Genomic DNA, 21028 nt, shown 5'->3' with positions numbered 1-21028 from the left:
CAGGTCTCTTTCTTTTCCATCTTTGGTGTACTGTGGATGCATACCAAAGGATATGCCACTAGTGTCATTGTAAGGAACTCCAAATTTACAAAGCATCCTAATAAGCAGAGGTTATTTGCATCACTAGAGTTTTTTTCTGGCTTTATGAAAATATTCCTTGAAACATAAGACATTTCCTAGTGGATACGTGTATTTATAAATCAGTAGCTACCTGGTCCTCAAGTCAGGAGCTATAGATTTACTTAACACTGGATTTTTATAAGCCATTGCCAGGCAAAAAAAACATAAGATACTGCATTTTGGAATGGCATTAAGTGTCCCTCTAGTAGAGGATTAGATTTACAGAAATTTAACTTACACTGCAACCTTATAGAAATATGCCAGCAGTGTAGAGGCTATACATACAGAATTTGCTGTGGGTGAACTGTTTCAGGAAGATTCATCTGTAGCTTCCTCTCACTGAGGGTTCCCCAGAGCCCAGGCGCAGATGGAGAACTCTGGTGGAAACAGGACTACAGGATCTCTGAGTGAGATGGCCCCACTGAGTCCCCTGAGGCCCATCTTCTGAGTCCCAAAGATCTGCCATAATGCCACATGAAATGGCAGGAGGGGCAGAGAGCACAGGTGGCTACAACTGGGGGTACCATTTCTCTGGGAGCGTTAAGAATCCCAGGCTCAGGGGAGGAGTCAACATGGTGGAGAAGTAGGGTACCCGAAGTTCCCTCGTCCCCCAAACACAGCAGTGTTGAGGCCAGAAGACTTGGAAGTCCAGGAATCTGGACTACAGAGTGACAGAAACATCTCCAGGCATCCACAGGAACAACCTGGCGGGCCATAGGTGCATGATTGAGAACTGGGAGAGATAAAACAGGTGGTGAAGGCATGGAAGGGAGGGATCCTCTTCTGTAGGGAGACAAAAAGAAAAGAAAGAGAGGCTGTAGAAGTGTAGGGATTGTATTTGGACAAATGTAGGGATTGTATTTGGACCAGGGAATGGAAAAAAATGAAGAACCAATTTCTAACTTGTTCCAGGGTTGCAAGGCTTTCTCTGTACTGGGGTCACCCTGTTTCCATGCCTGGGAAGGAGGGGAGCCAACCCCAGGCTCAGCAGCAAGCTCAGAAATGCAGTCAGAAAGAGCCATCTCCTCCCTTGAGTGCTGTGGGAAGAAGGTAGATAGCCTTCAAGGACAAAAGACCCTGCAGGAGTCTGCCAGCCAGAGGCCCTTTGTCAGCTTGCTGGGCAGAGTGGCACTTCACTGGAAACGGGGTGGGGGGGAGGGGGTGCAGAGCAGGAGTGGTGGGGTTTGAATCCCAGCCTAGTGCCTGAGAAGCACTGGAGACTGTGGAGCTGGAAAAACCAGCCTGCTTGGGCCTGCGCAGCACTGCGAGGATGGCCTGAACAGAGTGATCTGGGACACTCAGTCTGGGGAGGAGAGACTGGGGTGTTGCCATTTTTCTCCCCATCACCAACAAGGTGGTGCTTCAGGGAACCAACAACAGGCCCATAGTGGAAGCAGGATCTGCCTACACCAAACCACGCCCCTCCTCCATGCCTGGTAACTGCATATCTACTGGAGCAAGATTGACACTGACCAACCAGGCAGTCCCTCCTCCAGACCAGCATAGCCACTGGTTCCAAAGGACCATCAGATACCCATCCAGTGGTTTTGCATTTTCTGATTTGATTCTTGCTCAATTCTTATTATATATATATAATATATATATATATACATACACACACACACACACACACACACGTGTATATACACACACACACACACACACACAATTTTTTTTCCTTCCTTTGCTACCTCTTATTTTTCCCTACTCTTTTCTAGTTGTTGGTTTGTTTAAGCAGACATTTTTAATCTATTCTTTCTACACGTCTTATGTACCTCCTTCTTTATTTTCCTCTCTCTCTCTCTCTCTCAATTAATCCATATAATTTCTCTGATTCTCTGCCTGGTCAATTTTTTTCTCTCTTTTCTTTTTCCCCACCCCTGTCATTTCTGTCTTTGTATGTAATAAGGCTTCTTCCACCACCTCCCTTTTATAATTTTTTCCAGGGTTACTTCAATGAACAAATCAAAGCACACCTGGTGGAAAGTCCAAACCACCACTATGAGTAGGGAGATAAAACAACCAGAGTGACAACAACAGAGAGCATGCAACACACTCCAAAAACACCTCCTGAAGGGCCAGACCCTGGATAGGGTATGACCCCTTTTTAGGATAGTAGTGCTAAACATGCAGGATATATAACAAGCTATTAAAACACATAAAGGACAGAAAACTAGCCAAAATGATGAAATAGAAGAATTCTCAAAAGAAATTCCAGGAAGAGATGATAGCTAGAAAATTGCTCAAAACAGATATAAACAATATATGTGATAAAGAATTGAGAGTAATAGTCATAAGAGTAATAGCTGGGCTTGAAAAAAAAGCATAGAAGACAGCAGAGAATCTATTGCTACAAGAGATCAAGGAACTAAGAAATAGCCACAATGAATTAAGAAATGTTGTAAACGAGGTGCAAAATAAACTAGATGCAGTGACAGCAAGGATGGAGGAAGCAGAGTGGAGAATAAGTGAAACAGAAGATAAAATTATGGAAAATGGTGAAGCCAAGAAAAAGAGAGATAAGAAAATACTGGGCCATAAGGGGAAAATTAGAGAACTGATTCAATGAAATGTAATAATATCTGTATCATAGGAGTTCCAGAATAAGGGAGAGAAAAAGGCAGAAGGTTTACTTGAACAAATTATAGCTGAGAACTTCCCTAATCTGGGGAAGGAAGGAAGACATCCAATCCAAGAGACACAGACAACTACCTTCAGATTCAATAAGAATACGTCTTCTCTACAACATATCATAGTGAAATTAGCAAAATACAGATAAAGAGAGAATTCTGAAAGCATCTAGTAGCAGGCCTGTCCACTGAAACTTGGCAGGCTAAAAGGGAGTAGCAGGAAATATTCAATGTGCTGAATATTAAAAATATGCAGCCAAGAATCCTTTATCCAGCAAGGCTGTCATTTAGAATAGAAGGAGAGATAAAGACTTTCCCAGAAAAACAAAAACTGAAGAAGTCCATCACCACTAAACCAGACCTGCAAGAGATCCTAAGGAGGACTCTGTGAGTGGAATGCTGCAAAGACTACAAAGGACCAGAGACATCACCAGAAGCATGAAACCTGCAGATACACAATGACATTAAATACATATCTTTCAGTAATAACTCTGAAAGTAAATGGACTAAATACCCCAATTAAAAGACACAGGGTAACAGAATGGATAAAAAAGCAAGATCCATCTATATGCTGTCTACAAGATTCTCATTCTATACCTGAGGACACCTTCACATTGAAAGTAAGGGGATGGAGAACCAGCTATCATGTTACTACAAGTCAAAAGAAAGCTGGAGTAGCCATACTTATATAAGACAAATGAGATTTTAAACTAAAGGCTGTAACAAGAGATGAAGAAGGGCATTATATCATAATCATGGGGTCTATCTATCAAGAACAGCTAACAATTGTGAATGTTTATGCCCCCTATGCCCCCAACTTGAGGAACCAAATATATAAATCAATCACAAATATAAGCAGTCTTGTTAATAAGAATATGGTAATTGCAGGGGACTTTAATACTCCCCTTACAACAATGGCAGAAAATCAATAAAGAAACTGGACCAGATGGACTTGACAGATATATTCGGAACTTTTCATCCAAAAGCAGCAGAATACACATTCTTCTTGAGTGCACATGGAACATTCTCCAAGATAGATCACATACTGGGTCACAAAACAGTCCTCAATAAATATAAAATAATTGAGATCATACCATGCATATTTTCAGATCACAATGACATCAATCAGAAGGAAAAATTTGGAAAGCCTCCAAATGCATGGAGGTTAAAGAACATCCTACCAAAGAATGAATGCACCAACCAGGCAATTAAAGAAGAAATTAAAAAATATATGGAAGCAAATTAAAATGAAAACATGACATTCCAAACCCTTTGGGATGCAGCAAAGGCAGTCCTAAGGGGAAAATACATTGCAATCCAGGCCTATCTCAAGAAACAAGAAAAATCCCCAATACAAAACCTAACCATACACCTAAAGGAACTGGAAGCAGAACAGCAAAGAAACCCCAAACCCAGCAGAAGAAGAGAAATAATAAATATTAAATCAGAAATAAACAATTGGAATTAAAAAAAAGAAACACCAGAACAGATCAATGAATCTAAGAGCTGGTTTTTTGAAAAAACAAACAAAATTGATAAACCCCAAGCCAGAATTCTTAAAAAGAAAAGAGAGATAACCCAAATAGATAAAATCACGAATGAAAAGATCCCAACCAACACCACAGAAATACAAACAATTATTAGAGAATACTATGAAAAATTCTATGCCAACCAACTGGACAACCTGGAAGAAATGGGAAAATTCCTAGACACCACACACTACCAAAACTCAAACAAGAATAGAAAATTTGAACAAACCCATAACCAGTGAAGAAATTGAATCAGTTATCAAAAATCTCACAACAAATAACAGTCCTGTGCCAGATGGCTTCCCTGGGGAATTCTACCAGACATTTAAAGCAAAGTTAATATCTATCCTTCTCAAGCTGTTCCAAAAAAATAGACACAGAAAGGAAGCTTCCAGACTCATTCTATAAAGACACCATTACCTTTATTCCAAAACCAGACAGAGACCCTACTAAAAAGGAGAATTACAGACCAATACCCCTGATGAACACGAATGCAAAAATTCTCAACATGGGGAGGAGCCAAGATGGCGGAACAGCATGGAAGTTTTTTTGTGTCTGAGGTCCATGAAATACAGCCAGACCAACACTAAACCATCCTGCACACTTAGGAAACAGATCTCAGGATTAACATAACAATCTGCACAACCTGAACCACAGAATTCAGCAGGTACATGGCACAGAGGTGAACTGGGGGAGAGAGAACCACGGAGGGCAGGGAGCCACTTATGTGTGCAGACAGAGGACAGAGATGGGGGGTGGGGGTGGAGGGACGGAGAATACGGGAAAAGCACTCCCCCCAAAAAAGCAGCTGGAGAGAAAGTGAAAATGGTAATAGTTGCAGGGACTGAACTAAAAAGGGAGAAAGGAGGAAGGAGAGGGTTTAAATTCCATTAAGACTATAAACAGGGTAGCACAGAGGTTGAAACTCTGCAGCTCCATACCTGGCAGAGCTCTGGTGAGAAGGGTGAATCCCTAGGAGCAGAGTGGAGTCCAGGGTCTTCAGGCCACAATGGAAGAGCCGGTTCCCCTGCCGAGAGGACATCTGGTAGAGGCTGTGTGACTGCCCCAAAGACAAAGGCGCCAGTGGACCCAGGAGAACAACCACATTCACTGGTGCTGGAACAAGGTCGCTGGGGGTGAAGCCTGGTGACAGATGTGTGTTGTGATTTGCCATAATCCCTGAAATGCTGCTGCTACACTATCTCGTGAACTTCCCTTGGGGCGGGCTGGCACCCGGCCTCAGTCTCTGGGCCTCGGCAGCAGCACGGTCCCACGAACGTTCCTGGATGCGGCCGGCACCCAGCCATCGATCAGTGAGACCCTCCTGCAGAGGAGCAGAATGGGTCAAAGCCGCAGTCCCCCAGAAATAAGGGGTTGGGAAACACAGCCACATCTGAGATAAAACTCAGGAGGGAGGTGCTGCCTGGGGCTTGGTCATGGACATGGTAAAAGCAAACAGTGGATGGAAGCTGAAGACAAGGGACAAGGTGAACAACTGCTGATCGGGGAGAACAGAGTTCCAATATTAGAGACTGGGTAGCTGGGGGACACCATTTTCACAGCTCCCACACATGCGCATACACACCAACAAGCGCCACAACAACCCACCAGTAAGCTAAGCAGCGCCATCTAGTGGAGAATGGAGCCATTACACTAAGTCCTGCCCAACTGAGTCAACCTCGCTCTTCAGGAACACAAGTCTCTCCACCTGCTTAGTATATGGACTATAAAGCACTTCATAGTTTGACTTCTAGGGGAAAACGAAAGAATTTCTGTCATATTTCAGTCTGTTTGCCGGTGCATCTATTCAATTTTGTTTTTTTTTCTTTTTTCGTTTCTTTTCTTTTTCTTAAATACAGAACGAGAAAAAAAATCATGTTTTATTTTCAATTTTTATTAAAAATATTTTTCTTTAATTTTTTTACTTCTGTGTAAATTTTTTTTTTCAAATTCTCTTTTACTTCCATCAGTTCATTTTATTCTACTTCAGTGTATTCATTTTTTCAAATTTTCAAACAATTCCCTTTTTTTCTTTTCCCTTTTTTCTCTAATCTATCAAGCCTCTTTCAACACCCAGACCAAAACACACCTAGGATCTAGCATAATTGATTCGATTTTTTTATGTGTGTGTTTGCTTTTAATTTTTTGATTTTAATATTTTTCTTTAATTTTAATTTTTTTACCTCATTAATTCCTTTACTTCCTTCAAAATGATGCCCCAAAAGAAAGAGCAGGAAGTAACGACAGCCAGGGATTTAACCAACATAGATAATAGATAATAATAGATAGATAACCAACATAGATAATAATACTAGCTGGAGTTGAAAATAGATTAGAATCCCTTTCTGTGGAGATAAAAGAAGTAAAAGCTAGTCAGGATGAAATAAAAAACATTATAACTGAGCCTTAATCTCAAATGGATGCCACGGCAGCAAGGAAGGATGAGGCAGAACAGAGAATCAGAGATATAGAGGACAAACTTATAGAGAACAATGAAGCAGAAAAAAAGAGAGAGACTAAGGCAAAAGATCACGATTTAAGAATTAGAGAAATCAGTGACTCATTAAAAAGGAACAACATCAGAATCATAGGGGTCCCAGAAGAGGAAGAGAGAGAAATAGGGGTAGAAGGGTTAAGTGAGCAAATCACAGTGGAAAATTTTCCTAACCTGGGAAAACACACAGACATCAAAATCCAGGAAGCACAGAGGACTCCCATTAGATTCAACAAAAACAGACCATCAACAAGGCATATCGTAGTCAAATTCACAAAATACTCAGGAAAGAAAAGAATCATGAAAGCAGCAAGGGGAAAAAAAGTCCTTAACCTACAAGAGAAGACAGATCAGGTTTGCAGCAGACCTATCCACAGAAACTTGGCAGAGCAGAAAGGAGTGGCAGGATATATTCAATGTGCTGAATCAGAAAAATATGCATCCAAGAATTCTTTATCCAGCAAGGCTGTCATTCAAAATAGAAGGAGAGAGAAAAAGTTTCCCAGACAAACAAAAATTAAAGGAGATAGTGACCACTAAACCAGCCCTGCAAGAAATTTTAAGGGGAACTCTCTGAGGGGAGAAAAGATGAAAAAACAAAAACAAAAAATAAATAAAGACCAAAAGCAACAAAGACTCCCAACTCTACAAGCAACATAATGGCAGTAAATTCGTATCTTTCAGTACTCACTCTAAATGTCAATGGACTCAATGCTCCAATCAAAAGACATAGGGTAACAGAATGGATAAGAAAACAAGACCCATCTATATGCTGTTTACAAGAGACCCATTTTAGACCTAAAGACACCTTCAGATTGAACGTAAGGGGATGGAGAACCATCTATCATGCTAACGGTCAACAAAAGAAAGCTGGAGTAGCCATTCTTTTTTTTATTATTATTATTTTTTTAATGTTTATTTTTGAGAGACAGAGAGAGATTGAGCATGAGTGGGGAAGGAGCAAAGAGAAAGGAAGACAAAGAATCTGAAGCAGGCTCCAGGGTCTGAGCTGTCAGCACAGAGCCCAAAGTGGGGCTCAAACTCACGAACTGTGAGATCATGACCTGAGCTGAAGGTGGCGCTTAACCAACTGAGCCACCCAGGCACCCCTGGAGTAGCCATTCTTATATCAGACAATCTAGACTATAAAATAAAGACTGTATAAATAGATGAAGAAGGACATTATATCATAAATAAGGGGTCTATCCATCAAGAAGACCTAACAATTGTAAACATTTATGTGCCAAATGTGGAAGAACCCAAATATATAAATCAATTAATCACAAACATAAAGAAACCCACTGATAATAATATCATAATAGTAGGGGACTTCAATACCCTACTTACAACAATGGACAGATCATCTAATAAAAAAAATCAACAAGGAAACAATGGCTTTGAATGACCCACTGGACCAGATGGACTTAACAGATATATTCAGAACATTTTATCCTAAAGCAGTGGAATATACATTCTTCAGTACACATGGAACTTTCTCCAGAATAGACCACCTACTGGGGCACAAATAAGCTCTCAACAAGTACAAAAAGATCAAGATCATACCACGCATATATTCAGACCACAACGCTATAGAATTTGAAATCCACCACAAGAAAAAAATTTGGAAAGGTAACAAATACTTGGAGACTAAAGAACATCCTATTAAAGAAGTAATGGGCTAACCAAGAAGTTAAAAAGGAAATTAAAAAGTTCATGGAAGCCAATGAAAATGATAACACCACAACCCAAAACTTCTGGGATGCAGGAAAGGCAGTCTTAAGAGGAAAGTATATAGAAATCCAGGACTTCCTAAAGAAGGAAGAAAGATCTCAGATACACAACCTAACCTTACACCTTAAAGAGCTGGAAAAAGAACAGCAAATGCAACCCAAAACCAGGAGAAGACAGGAAATAAAGATCAGGGCAGATATTAATGCTACTGAAACAAACAAACAAACAAAAAACCAGTAGAACAGACCAATGAAACCAGAAGCTGGTTCTTTGAAAGAATTAACAAAATTGATAAACCACTAGCCACTTTGATCAAAAAGAAAAAGGAAAGGACCCAAATAAATAAAATCAAGAATGAAAGAGGAGAGATCACAATCAACACAACAGAAATAAAAACAATAATAAGAGAATATTATGAGCAATTATACACCAATAAGATGGGCAATCTGGAAGAAATGGACAAATTCCTGGACACATAAACTACCAAAACTGAAACAGGAAGAAACAGAAAATGTGAATAGACCCATAACCAGTAAAGAAATTGAATTAGTAATCAAAAATGTCCCAGGAACAAGAGTCCAGGGCCAGATGGCTTTCCAGGGGAATTCTACCAAACATTTAAGGAAGAGTTAAACCTATTCTCTTGAAGCTGTTTCAAAAAAATAGAAATGGAAGGAAAACTTCCAGTCTCTTTTTATGAAGCCAGCATTACCTTCATTCCAAAACCAGACAGAGATCCCACTAAAAGGAGAACTATAGACCAATTTCCCTGCTGAACATGGATGCAAAAATCCTCAACAAGATATTAGCCAACCGGATCCAACAATACATTAAAAAAATGATTCACCACAACCAAGTGGGATTTGCACCTGGGATGCAGGGCTGCTTTAATATCCACAAAACAATCAATGTGATTCATCATATCAATAAAAGAGAGGACAAGAACTATACAATCCTCTCAATAGATGCAGAAAAAGCATTTGACAAAATACAGCATCCTTTCTTGATAAAAACCCTCAAGAAAGTAGGGATAGAAGGATCATACCCCAAGATCATAAAAGCCATATATGAAAGACCCAACACTAATATCATCCTCATTGGGAAAAACTAAGAGCTTTCCCCCTAAGGTCAGGAAAATGAGAGGGATATCCACTTTTGTCTCTGTTATTCAACATAGTATTGGATTGCCTTTGCAATCAGACAACACAAAGAAATAAAAGGCATCCAAATTGGCCAGGAGGAGGTCAAACTTTCACTCTTCGCAGATGACATGATACTCTATATGGAAAACCCAAAAGATTCCACCAAAAACATGCTAGAACTGATTCATGATTTCAGCAAAGTTGCAGGATATAAAATCAATGCACAGAAATCAGCTGCATTCTTATACACCAACAATGAAGCAACAAAAAGAGAAATCAAGGAATCAATCCCATTTACAATTGAACCAAAAACCATAAAATACCTAGGAATAAATCTAACCAAAGACGTGAAAAATCTATACACTGTAAACTATAGAAAGCTTATGAAAGAAATTGAAGAAGACACAAAAAAATGGAAAAATATCCCATGCTCCTGGATAGGAAGAACAAATATTGTTAAAATGTCAATACTACCCAAATCAATCTACATGTTCAATGCAATCCCTATCAAAACAACACCATCATTCTTCACAGAGCTAGAAAAAATAATCCTAAAATTTGTATGGAACCAGAAAAGACCCCAAATAGCCAAAGCAATCTTGAAAAAGAAAACCAAAGCAGGAGGCATCACAATCCTGGACTTCAAGCTATACTACAAAGCTGTAATCATCAAGACAGTATGGTACTGGCACAAAAACAGATGCTCAGATCAATGGAACAGAATAGAGAACCCATAAATAGACCCACAAACGTATGGCCAACTAATATCTGACAAAACAGGAAAGAATATCCAATGGAATAAAGAGTCTCTTCGGCAAGTGGTGCTGGGAAAATTGGACAGTGACATGCAGAAGAATGAACCTGGACCACTTTCTTACACCATACACAAAAATAAACTCAAAGTGGATGAAAGACCTAAAGGTAAGACAGGAAGCCATCAAAATCCTCAAGGAGAAAGCAGGCAAAAACCCCTTTGATCGTGGCCACAACAACTTCTTACTCAACATGTCTCCGGAGGCAAGGAAAACAAAAGCAAAAATGAATTATTGGGACCTCATCCTGCACAATGAAGGAAACAATCAGCAAAACTAAAAGTCAGCTGATGGGATGGAAGAAGATATTTACAAACGACATATCAGATAAAGGGTTATTATCCAAAATTTATAAAGAACTGATCAAACTCAACACCCAAAAAACAAATAATCCAGTGAAGAAAAGGGCAAAAGACATGAATAGACACTTATCCAAAGAAGACATCCAGATGGCCAACTGACACATGAAAAAATGCTCAACTTCACTCATCATCCGGGAAATACAAATCAAAACCACAATGAGATACCACCTCACATCTGTCAGAATGGCTAACATTAACAACTGAGGCAACAACAGATGTTGGAGAGGATGTGGAGAAAGAGGATCTCTTTTGCACTGCTGGTGGGAATGCAAACTGGTGCAGCCACTCTGGAAAACAGTATGGAGGTTCCTCAAAAAATTAAAATTAGAACTATCCTACAACCCAGCAACTTCACTGCTAGGTATTTATCCAAAGGATACAGGTATGCTGTTTTTAAGGGGCACATGCACCCCAATGTTTATAGCAGCGCTATCAACAATAGCCAAAGTATGGAAAGAGCCCAAATGTCCATTGACGTATGAATGGATAAAGAAGATGTGGTGTGTGTATGTATGTACGTGTGTATATTCAGTATTCCATACTGAAAAGTATGGAAATGTATACTACACACATACATACATACAATGGAGTATTACTCGTCAATTGAAAAGAATGAAATCTTGCCATCTGCACCTATGTGGATGGAACTAGAGGGTATTATGCTAAGCGAAATCAGTCAGTCAGAGAAAGACAAATATCATATGACTTCACTCATATGAGGACTTTAAGATACAAAAAACATGAACATAAGGGAAGGGAAGCAAAAATAATATAAAAACAGGGAGGGGGACAAAACATAAGAGACTCTTAAATATGGAGAACAAACAGAGGGTTACTGGAGAGGGTGGGAGAGGGGATGGACTAAATGGGTAAGGGGAATTAAGGAATCTACTCCTGAAATCATTGTTGCACTATATGCTAACTAATTTGGATGTAAATTTAAAAAAATAAAAAAAAATTCTCAACAAGATACTAGCAAATCAAACTCAGCAGTATATTAAAAGAGTTACTCACCATGATCAGGTGGGATTCATTGCTGCGCTACAGGGCTGGTTCAATATTCATAAATCAATCAATGTGATTCATCACATTAATAAAAGAAAGGATAAGAACCATATGATCCTGTCAATAGATGCAGAAAAAGCATTTGACAAAATGCAGCATCCTTTCTTAATAAAATACCTCAAGATGTCAGGATAGAAGGAACATACCTTAACATCAAAAAGGCCATATATGAAAAGCTCAGTTAATATCATCTTCAATGGGGAAAAACAGAACTTTCCCCCTGAGATCAGGAACATGACAGGGATATCCACTCTCACCACTGTTGTTTAACATAGCGTTGGAAGTCCTAGCCTCAGCAATCAGACAACAAAATGAAATAAAAGGCATCCAAAGTGGGGCAAAGAAGAAGTCAAACATTCACTTTTCACAGATGACATGACACTCTATATGGAAAACCTGAAAGACTCCACCAAAAAGCTGCTAGAATGGACACATGCATTTAGCAAAGTTGCAGGATACAAAATCAATTACGGAAATCAGTTGCATTTCTATTCACCAACAATGAAGCAACAGGAAGAGAAATCAAGAAATCGATCCCATTTACAATTGCACCAAGAACCATAAAATACCTAGTAATAAACCTAACCGAAGATGGAAAAGATCTGTATGCTGAAAAGTATGGAAAACTTATGAAAGAAATTGAAGAAGACACAAAGAAATGGAAAAACATTCCATGCTCATGGATTGGAAGAACAAATACTGTTAAAATGTCAATACCACCCAAAGCATTCTACACATTCAATGCAATCCCAATCAAAATTGCACCAGCATTCTTCGCAGAGCTAGAACAAACAAACCTAAAATTTGTATGGAACCACAAAATATCCCAAATAGTCAAAGTAATGTAGAAAAAGAAAATCAAAGCAGGAGGCATCACAATCGCAGACTTCATCCTCTACGACAAAGCTGTAATCATGAAGACAGTATGGTATTGTCACAAAAACAGACACAAAGGCCAAAGGAAAAGAATAGAGAACCCAGAATTGGACCCACAGATGTATGACCAACTACTCTTTGACAAAGCAGGAAAGAGTATGCAATGGAATAAAGACAGTCTTTTCAGCAAATGGTGCTGGGAGAACTGGACAGCAACATGCAGAAGAATGAAACTGGACCACTTTCTTATACCATACACACACAAAAAAAACCTCAAAATAGATAAAAGACCTAAATGTGAGACAGAAAAACATCACAACCCTAGAGGAGAAAACAGGCAACAACCTCTTTGACTCAGCTGCAGCAACTTCTTACTTGATACATCTCTGAAGGCAAGGGAAATAAAAGCAAAAATGAACTATTGGGACCTCATCAAGATAAAAAGCTTCTGCACTGCAAAGGAAACAATCAACAAAACTAAAATGCTACTGATGGAATGGGAGAAGATATTTGCAAATGACATATGGTATAAAGGTTAGTGTCCAAAATCTATAATGAACTTATCAAACTCAACACCCGAAAAACAAATAACCCAGTGAAGACATGGGCAAAAGACATGAATAGACACTTTCCCAAAGAAGACATCCAGATGGCCAACAGACACATGAAAAGATGCTCAACATTATTTATCATCATGGAAACACAATTCAAAACCACACTGAGATACCACATCACACCAGTCAGAATGGCTAACATTAACAACTCAGGAAACAACAGATGTTGGCGAGGATGTGGAGAAATGGAAACCCTCTTGCACTGTTGGTGAAAATGCAAACTGGTGCAGCCACTCTGGAACAGTGTTGAGGTTCTACAAAAAATTTAAAATAGAACTACCCTATGACCCAGCAATAGCACTAGTAGGAATTTATCCAAAGGATAAAGGAGAGCGGATTCAGAAGGGCACATGCACCCCAGTGTTTATAGCACCACTATCAACAATAGCCAAATTATGGAAAGAGCCAAATGTCCACCAACTGATGAATTGATAAAGAAGATGTGGTGTATATACACAATGGAATACTAATCGGAGGTGAAAAAGAATGAAACCTTGCCGTTTGCAACAATGTGGATGGAAATGGAGGGTATTATGCTAAGTGAAATAAATCAGTCAGAGAAAGAGATATCCTGTGTTTTCACTCATATGTGGAATTTGAGAAAGTTAACAGAATACCATGGGGTAAGGGAAGAGGAAAACAGTTTTAAACAGAGAGGGAGGCAAACCATAATAGATTCTTAAATACAGAGAACAAACTAAGGGTTGATGGTGGGGGGGGTGAGGGTAGGAGAAAGGGGAAAATGGGTGATGGGCACTGAGGAGGGCACTTGTTGGGATGAGCACTGGGTGTTGTATGTAAGCAATGAATCATGGGAATCTACTCCTAAAGCGAAGAGCATACTGTATACACTGTATGTTAGCTAATTTGACAATAAATTATATTAAAAAGTAATAATAATAGGCGCCGCTGAGAGGCTCAGTTGGTTAAGCATCTGGCTTCAGATAAGGTCATGATCTCATGGTCCGTGAGTTCAAGCCCTGCGTTGGGCTCTGTGCTGACAGCTGAGAGCCTGGAGCCTGCTTCGGAGCCTGTCTCCTTCTCTCTCTGCCCCTCCCCTGCTCATGCTCTGATTCTCTATCTAAAATAAATATTAAAAAATAATAAATAAATAAATAAATAACTGTTTAAAAAAAAGAATCCCAGGCTAAAATTATGCATTTGATTCAATAATATTTAACAGTTAGATCTTCTATTGTGTGGCTTGAGTTCTGGCTCTTCCTCTTACCAGATGCATGACATCCTGTAAAACGTAGTGTCTTCATCTGTAATATATATATATATATATATATATATATATATATATATATATATATACAGACAGCATCTCCCTTGTAGGTTTCTCATTAGGATAATTGTACTATATATATATATATAGTTATATATATAATTCTATAGTTATTATTTATTAACATTAATATTTAATAATAGAATATTTTGCTTTCTTTCCAAAATTAAATAGAAATTTTCCCCAATGTCTGCACTCTCAGAACAACCTCTTTTCTTTGCCCCCTACCCACCTAATCCCATGGGGAAATCGGGGAGGTTGGTACGAGCCGGCTATCCTATGGCTCACACTCATCACTGTGTGGTCGATGCCCTGAGATCTCTGCTCACAAACAGTTCTTGTCCCTCCGTCACCTATGCCCTCCAGTCGACAGTCCCTCTGAGAGCTTCCCCCTTCTCACCGTCAGCTCTTGCGGAGCTCCACCAGAGCTGGCCCATCCCCAGTATCCAGCGATGCCTCCTCCAGTGGCTTTGCTTAGGATTGGGCAGATCAGTCCAGCCAAGGTCACCAGCGGGCTCTAGTTGGCTCTACTTTGAGTCAGGGATGGATGGTGGGGATAGGAACCCTGCCTCTGACTCAGGTCCAGACCATCTCTCACCCAGCTTGGTGGTAATAAGTGTGTTCTACTTGCCCTCAGCACCTTGTGAGTACACTCACCTGCTTCTAATCCTGGAAGAGGTGGAGGATTGGTGTGGGAACCACACTCCCCACACGCAGCACCCTGTGCCGCTTCAGAGACCTCCCCACCTCCAGCCACCTGCTCCGGTGAATCTTCCTTGAGGGCAGAGCCCCCTGAGGCCTGGGCCACATCTCTTTCATTGCTGTGTCCCCAGCACTTGTGGAGTGGCCAGAATACTCACATGCTCAGGAAATATGTGCTGAATGAATAAATGCCCTGCCACGTGCCATTCACTGTTCTAAGCAACACGGGACTGAAATAATTTTCTTGTGGGAGATGTGGGAAGCCCTGAGGTAGGATAAATGTGGCAGAAGCGGAATAAAGAAAAAAAAATGAGAATCCCTGACCCAGAAAAAGCTCTTCTCTTGAGGAGAAAAAATTAAAAAAGAAAAAGAAAAGGAAAAGACCACATGACGAGCCAGTGTCCCTGTCTGCCAGCATCTGTGTCGTGATGGTTTCTAGATGAAGCCTACCTCACTCACACACACGGCTCTAAGCAGCAATTCATTCATGAATAAAATTAATTATTTCTCGAAGCAAAAATTAATCCTCTTTTTCTCTGCCCGACTGACTCAAGATCTCACTACTAAATCTCCTCTGAAAACAAAACTGATCTTGCTTTTCTCCCCTTGGCCATCCTGGATTTTTCCCTTCATTTCTTGCACATATTTATTTTTACATTTTCTCTTCACAGACCATCTTTGTAATCTTGTTTCAAGCCAGGGTGGACAACCTGGGTATAGCCCTCAAAGACATAAAAACATTTGGGACAAGAGTCGTTTTGCCCTGGCATCCTGAGAATTCATTCTGACACAGCATCCATGGGCCAAATCTGTCCATCAATCGAGAATGTACTAAATGTCGTCTTCTCCCCAGCATGAAATGCAACCTTCCAACATGTTCTCCAGTGTGTGGACTGTCATTCAAGCTGGACCGCTGAACTCCTAGAAATCAGCAGAACCCTGGTTTCTCTCTTTTGTAGCCTGCCATCATACCCAGAATCATGTTTTGCCCAAAGGAGACTCTCCATAAATACTTGTAAGAGGACCGAGTGAGCAAATACGCAGTGTGGTAAACTTACCCTGAATTTGATTTTTTAAGCATAAATGATGCAGGATTTTCAGATGAACCAGTAGCTTTACTGGGCCTTAAAGCACTGCTTACCATTTTTTCACCAGGGGAGCATTCACATCCCTTTTTTCCAAGGTAGAAATGGAAGGAATTGCATTTGGCTCTACCTTCTCTGGATATACAATTACTTCTACTTCATTTTTACTCGTCTCTAATACATGAGTAATCCGTGCCCCTCCAGGTGCGAGTGTTTTGAAATTGAACCCTGGAAGAAGCCAGTGCCTAAGAGGCCCTTTTGGCATTTCGGAGGGACAAGTCACGGCAGAAATAACACAGTGTCACAGAGCAGGTGAAGGAGAGACACAGTCACATGCTTCTTGACATCTACATTAAATACCTGGGCCTGGCTGCCTAGTTTCTAAACCACAATTTGTGCTCCCAGGACGTTGGCTACACTGCTCCCGTGCCCACCACACCATTCCCCCAGCTCTCCACCTGGACAGTTTCCTCTCATTCATCAGAGTTTGGTCTATACCTTCCCTTTGATTCCAGCTTTCCTTGACCTTTCTGTGCAGAGTTCTCCAAACGTACTTATCTGTAAGTTCCATCAGATCAAGAACGGTGTCCTTCCTTGTCATGGTGTACGATCGCAATCTTGTAGAAGCATGAGCACAGAGTCGGCCCTCAAAAATACTGATTGAATGAATTTTGCTCTGTGTAATGCTCTTAAATTGCAATTATTTATGTGCTGTTTCTTCCTGCTCCAAGAGAGCAGAACACTCTCTCATTCAGTTATTTCTACACAGTGGAAGCTTCGTATATGTCTGTGGCATTGTGTAGTATGTTTCCACGTCACAGTCGGAGACAGGACCCTGCCGTCTGAGGATGAGGCTATGCAACACCCGATTCGGGGGCCTTCCAGACATTTCGGGAAGGAAATTCCTTGGGTGAGGAAAAGGCTCATTCCTTAATCTGGGTCCACAGCCCAGATTAGATCCTATATGTCAGAGGTGCTGTACCTTTAGCTAGCACCAAACTCTTGGTTAAAGTAAACTCTGTTTTGTTCTGTCCCTTTCCTGACGCCTCACCTGTGAACAGAAAAATAGCACCTGTTACCAGATCTAGAGGCTCATCGTTGCCACCTTGCCTCTAATTTTGCTCTGATTTGTGTGTCTTTTTCTAGTTTGTAGACCATTCATTTCTCTCCTTCCATCCCAGCTCCCTTGTCAAAATATAGATCCAGTGAGAAGTTGAGAGATCAACCAGTTCACTTGGGTGAGGCCCTCTCTCCAGAAGAGCTCCCCTTCTTCCTGCCTGTCCCATCCACCTGAGAAGCACGGCCTCCCTCGTGGTGCCCTGAAGCTGCCTGATAACACAGCCCGTCTCTACCTCAGTTGCTGTAATGAACGCCTCGGAAATCACTGGGATTTACCCAGGCAGCCTGAGGTTGCCTTTGGTTGCCGTTTATTTATGTGGATTGTGATCTCTTAATTGGAGATGGTGCCTCTCCCAGGGTTCGCTGTTTATCCAAATCAGTATTTGTTAGTCCGTGAGACGTGGTCCGGATGATAAATCAGCTCTGGAGCTCCTCCTGTGTGATTGCTTCCACAGCTGCTTTCCGATTCCTCACCTCTCCATCTCCCGGGAGGCACCCACAGGCTGCTTCTAGGCCCTCCAGCCTTTTCTGCTTTTAAACTTTTCTCCCAGCTGCTGGATCTATTCTTACACGTTCATGGGCCTTGGCACTAATAATTCCTGAACTTAACCTCCCTTGACTACTATTCTGTTTCATTTGTCACATCTCCAGTAAATATTAACGCATCGTGGGGGATGCTGCCTCACCACAGAGGCTTCTGTCCTTCTCCACCCTGCTCAATCCTGCTCTTCTCTCTACCTCCCAAGCTCTTAGCTCAATCAGATATGGTACTTCTCAAGCTTTCACGTCATACTGTTCGTCTGGGGCTCTTGTTAAAATGCATATTCTGATTCTGTAGGTCTGGGGTGAGGCCCGGGATCCCGTACTGTTTACAAGCTCTCACGTTATCACAGATGCTGCAGGTGCACCAGGCACGCTTGGAGCAGCACGTTGGATCAAACATTTGATTGTTCCTGTTTCTCACTTCCCTCACATGTGAGCTATTGCCAAATCTTATTTTTCATCCTGATGAATTGCACAAAGATTGTCTTTTCTTAGGGTTGTTGCTCCGGTGTCTACTGAAAAGTTCTTTGCCTTCACTGCCCTAACTCACCACATCATCCGGTTCTGTCTCTGCTTGCCCCGTTGGATATTTCCAGATGCACCTGCTAAAAATGCATTCCTGCCTCAATGCTACCTACCTTTGGGTATCACTCCCCTCTCTCGTTTTCCAGCTTTGTTCTACTTTGGTTCTCAAAATCTGCAAAATTTGCCCAGAATATGATGAAAGTATAATATCCTTTTTGTCAATGATGACACCTATTTAATTTCTTTTTTGTTTGTTTGTTCATTTTCCTCCCCAAAGGCTTCTAATGTAGCCCCAGACCCTTCCTTCCTAAACAAGCAGCAGACAGAAATGGAGGCAATAATGACTAAGATCAATAATTTGGAATTATACCTAGTTTTGCTTTCCTCCCAACCACCATATTATGCTCATTGTTCTGTATGATTTCTAACTTTTCTCTCTTAATTTTAATTTATTCTTTCCGAGTTTCAAGCGTTTCATCATAGTGGCTTGGATTTTTTCCAATCCCATGATTATCTCTCTATTAAAGCTTTAATACAAAAAGAAATAAAAAAAAAAAAAAACCAGACTGCTCATTACTTTGATTTGTAGCAAGCGGAGAATGGAACATTACCGCTAGAGTGTTTCGAGAAACCATATTTACATTTGCATCAGCTCAATTTAGGTGCCTGATTAGGTTGCGTGGTATAATGAAGATGCACTTACCAGTCAGAGGGAAGTGGCATGGGCTAGAGTAATGGGCAGGAGACCTGAAGTCAGGAGCCCTGGGTGCTATTTCTGGCTGTGACCTTGAACAAGTCCATCTCACTGCTTTGGACCCTAACAGCCCCCATCTGCCTCACAGGCCTGCTGTGAGAGGTGGAGCACTTATGTGTATTTCTAGTGGGGGCTATGGAGTCAAGCAAGGGAGGGGGCACGGAGGTCACAGATGGAATTGGAGACAAGAGCTCTGCTCCTCTAGCTCTTACGACTAGCCTGTTAAGGGACAGAGTCTGAGAAATGGGCTGATTGCTCAGATCTTGATCTAACAGGGCTGGAAGACATGGGGAGAGGTTGATTAATGGCATTTAAAAGCTTGCCCCAAGTTCGGTATCATGGCCAAGCCCATTCTGTTATTTAGGAAGGCTTGACAAGAGTGCCTATTGTCTTTCTTCTCATAACCGTGCCATGCCGAGATTGCTCGTTTTGTCCCTGGGGACAAGAAGTTGGCAGTGACTGGCTTCTGTAGGATGTCCTGAGGAAGGCCTGCTCAGTTAACAAGCCCTGACTGTAGGAGAAAGATTTTTACCTGTGGGGACCAGTGAGCGTGTGCCCCAGAGATGATTCATTCATCCTTTGGTTGGTTTCCTCTCCCAAAGAGAGAGAGATTGAAGGATAAAGGTTAATATGCTTTTTCCCCCCTCCTCGTCATATAGTCTGTTGAATGTGGACAGACTTCAGCAGACATTATCACAAAGCACCCATGGCTCTTACCTCATTACCATTCTTTCATTGGCTAATATTTGTTGAGGACAATCTAATAATAGGGAATATTCATTAAATACTGTTCTAGGTGCTTAACATGAATTAACTAACTTAATTTTCACATCAATCTTTTAGGTAGACAACTATTATTGTCCTGGTTTTATAAATAAGGACATTGGGAAACAAAGCAATTATACAGTTTCCCCAACAATAGACAGCTAGTAAGCTGCAGCTCCAGGATTAGAACCCGGGTCATCTGGCTCCAGAACTTTCACTCTGAAGCATCTATGCCTACATGAATACAAACTTGAAACAGACAGGGCAACAATCTCCAGGGGCCCACGGATAGAGGCCAAAGCTATTCTAGAACAACCAGGCATCTTCTCAAAGGGAGAGCACACTCTGATATCCACGTAAGAATAGATGGGATTCAGAGCTTAATATTAGAAACTTGCTTTTTGCCAGTTATGATCTGTTTACACACAAGAGAAGGAGGGCCTCTCTCTCATTGTGTGAGAGAGCTTCATGGCCTCTGCACCAAACATTCTAGCCACATTGGGAGGTCTTCTTCTTCCCACACCACAGTTCATCTCCTTTCTTCTACGGAAGGCACGTGTGGATACCATCTGATTTCTACCTCCTGAAAACTTTCTTCAAGAAACAAATAAAACACTAATGCCATTTGAAACCCAGGATTTCACCACAGAACTGATGTTTTCTGTAAGCATTTTCTCTCTCTGCCCTTCTAGACAAAATGCCCTTCAGGTCATTGGGGACGACCCTCAATGTATATTTTACCAGTTTTCTGCGACCACTTTAGTCAAAGTAAGCAACATCTTGAATTTGCCAGAGAGAATTGCCACTGGAGACAAAAGAGGAAGGGCTCAAAATGAATTCCCACAGGAGTAATGTAGATCCCTACAACAGTA

General features: G+C 41.0%; 1 protein-coding gene across 4 annotated transcripts in view; it reads right to left on the bottom strand.

The window, feature by feature from the left end:
• The window catches only part of BRINP2 (BMP/retinoic acid inducible neural specific 2), a 127214-nt gene that overhangs the window by 40139 nt on the left and 66047 nt on the right, over window positions 1-21028 (bottom strand). Inside the window, exon 1 of one of the 4 annotated variants that reach the window (XM_058700158.1) lies at window positions 5221-5599. The exons of the other annotated variants lie outside the window; for them this stretch is intronic. Within the exon in view, the coding sequence (XP_058556141.1) occupies window positions 5221-5453 (233 nt within the window). The 5' untranslated portion in view covers window positions 5454-5599. Of the gene's footprint in view, window positions 1-5220; window positions 5600-21028 lie in introns of those variants that run through there. 4 annotated transcript variants of the gene reach the window in all.

The sequence above is a fragment of the Neofelis nebulosa genome, chromosome 15 (genome assembly GCF_028018385.1).
Source record: "Neofelis nebulosa isolate mNeoNeb1 chromosome 15, mNeoNeb1.pri, whole genome shotgun sequence".
Lineage (NCBI taxonomy): Eukaryota > Metazoa > Chordata > Mammalia > Carnivora > Felidae > Neofelis > Neofelis nebulosa.
Note: the sequence above shows the minus strand (reverse complement) of the source record. Positions and strands in the feature narration are given on the sequence as shown.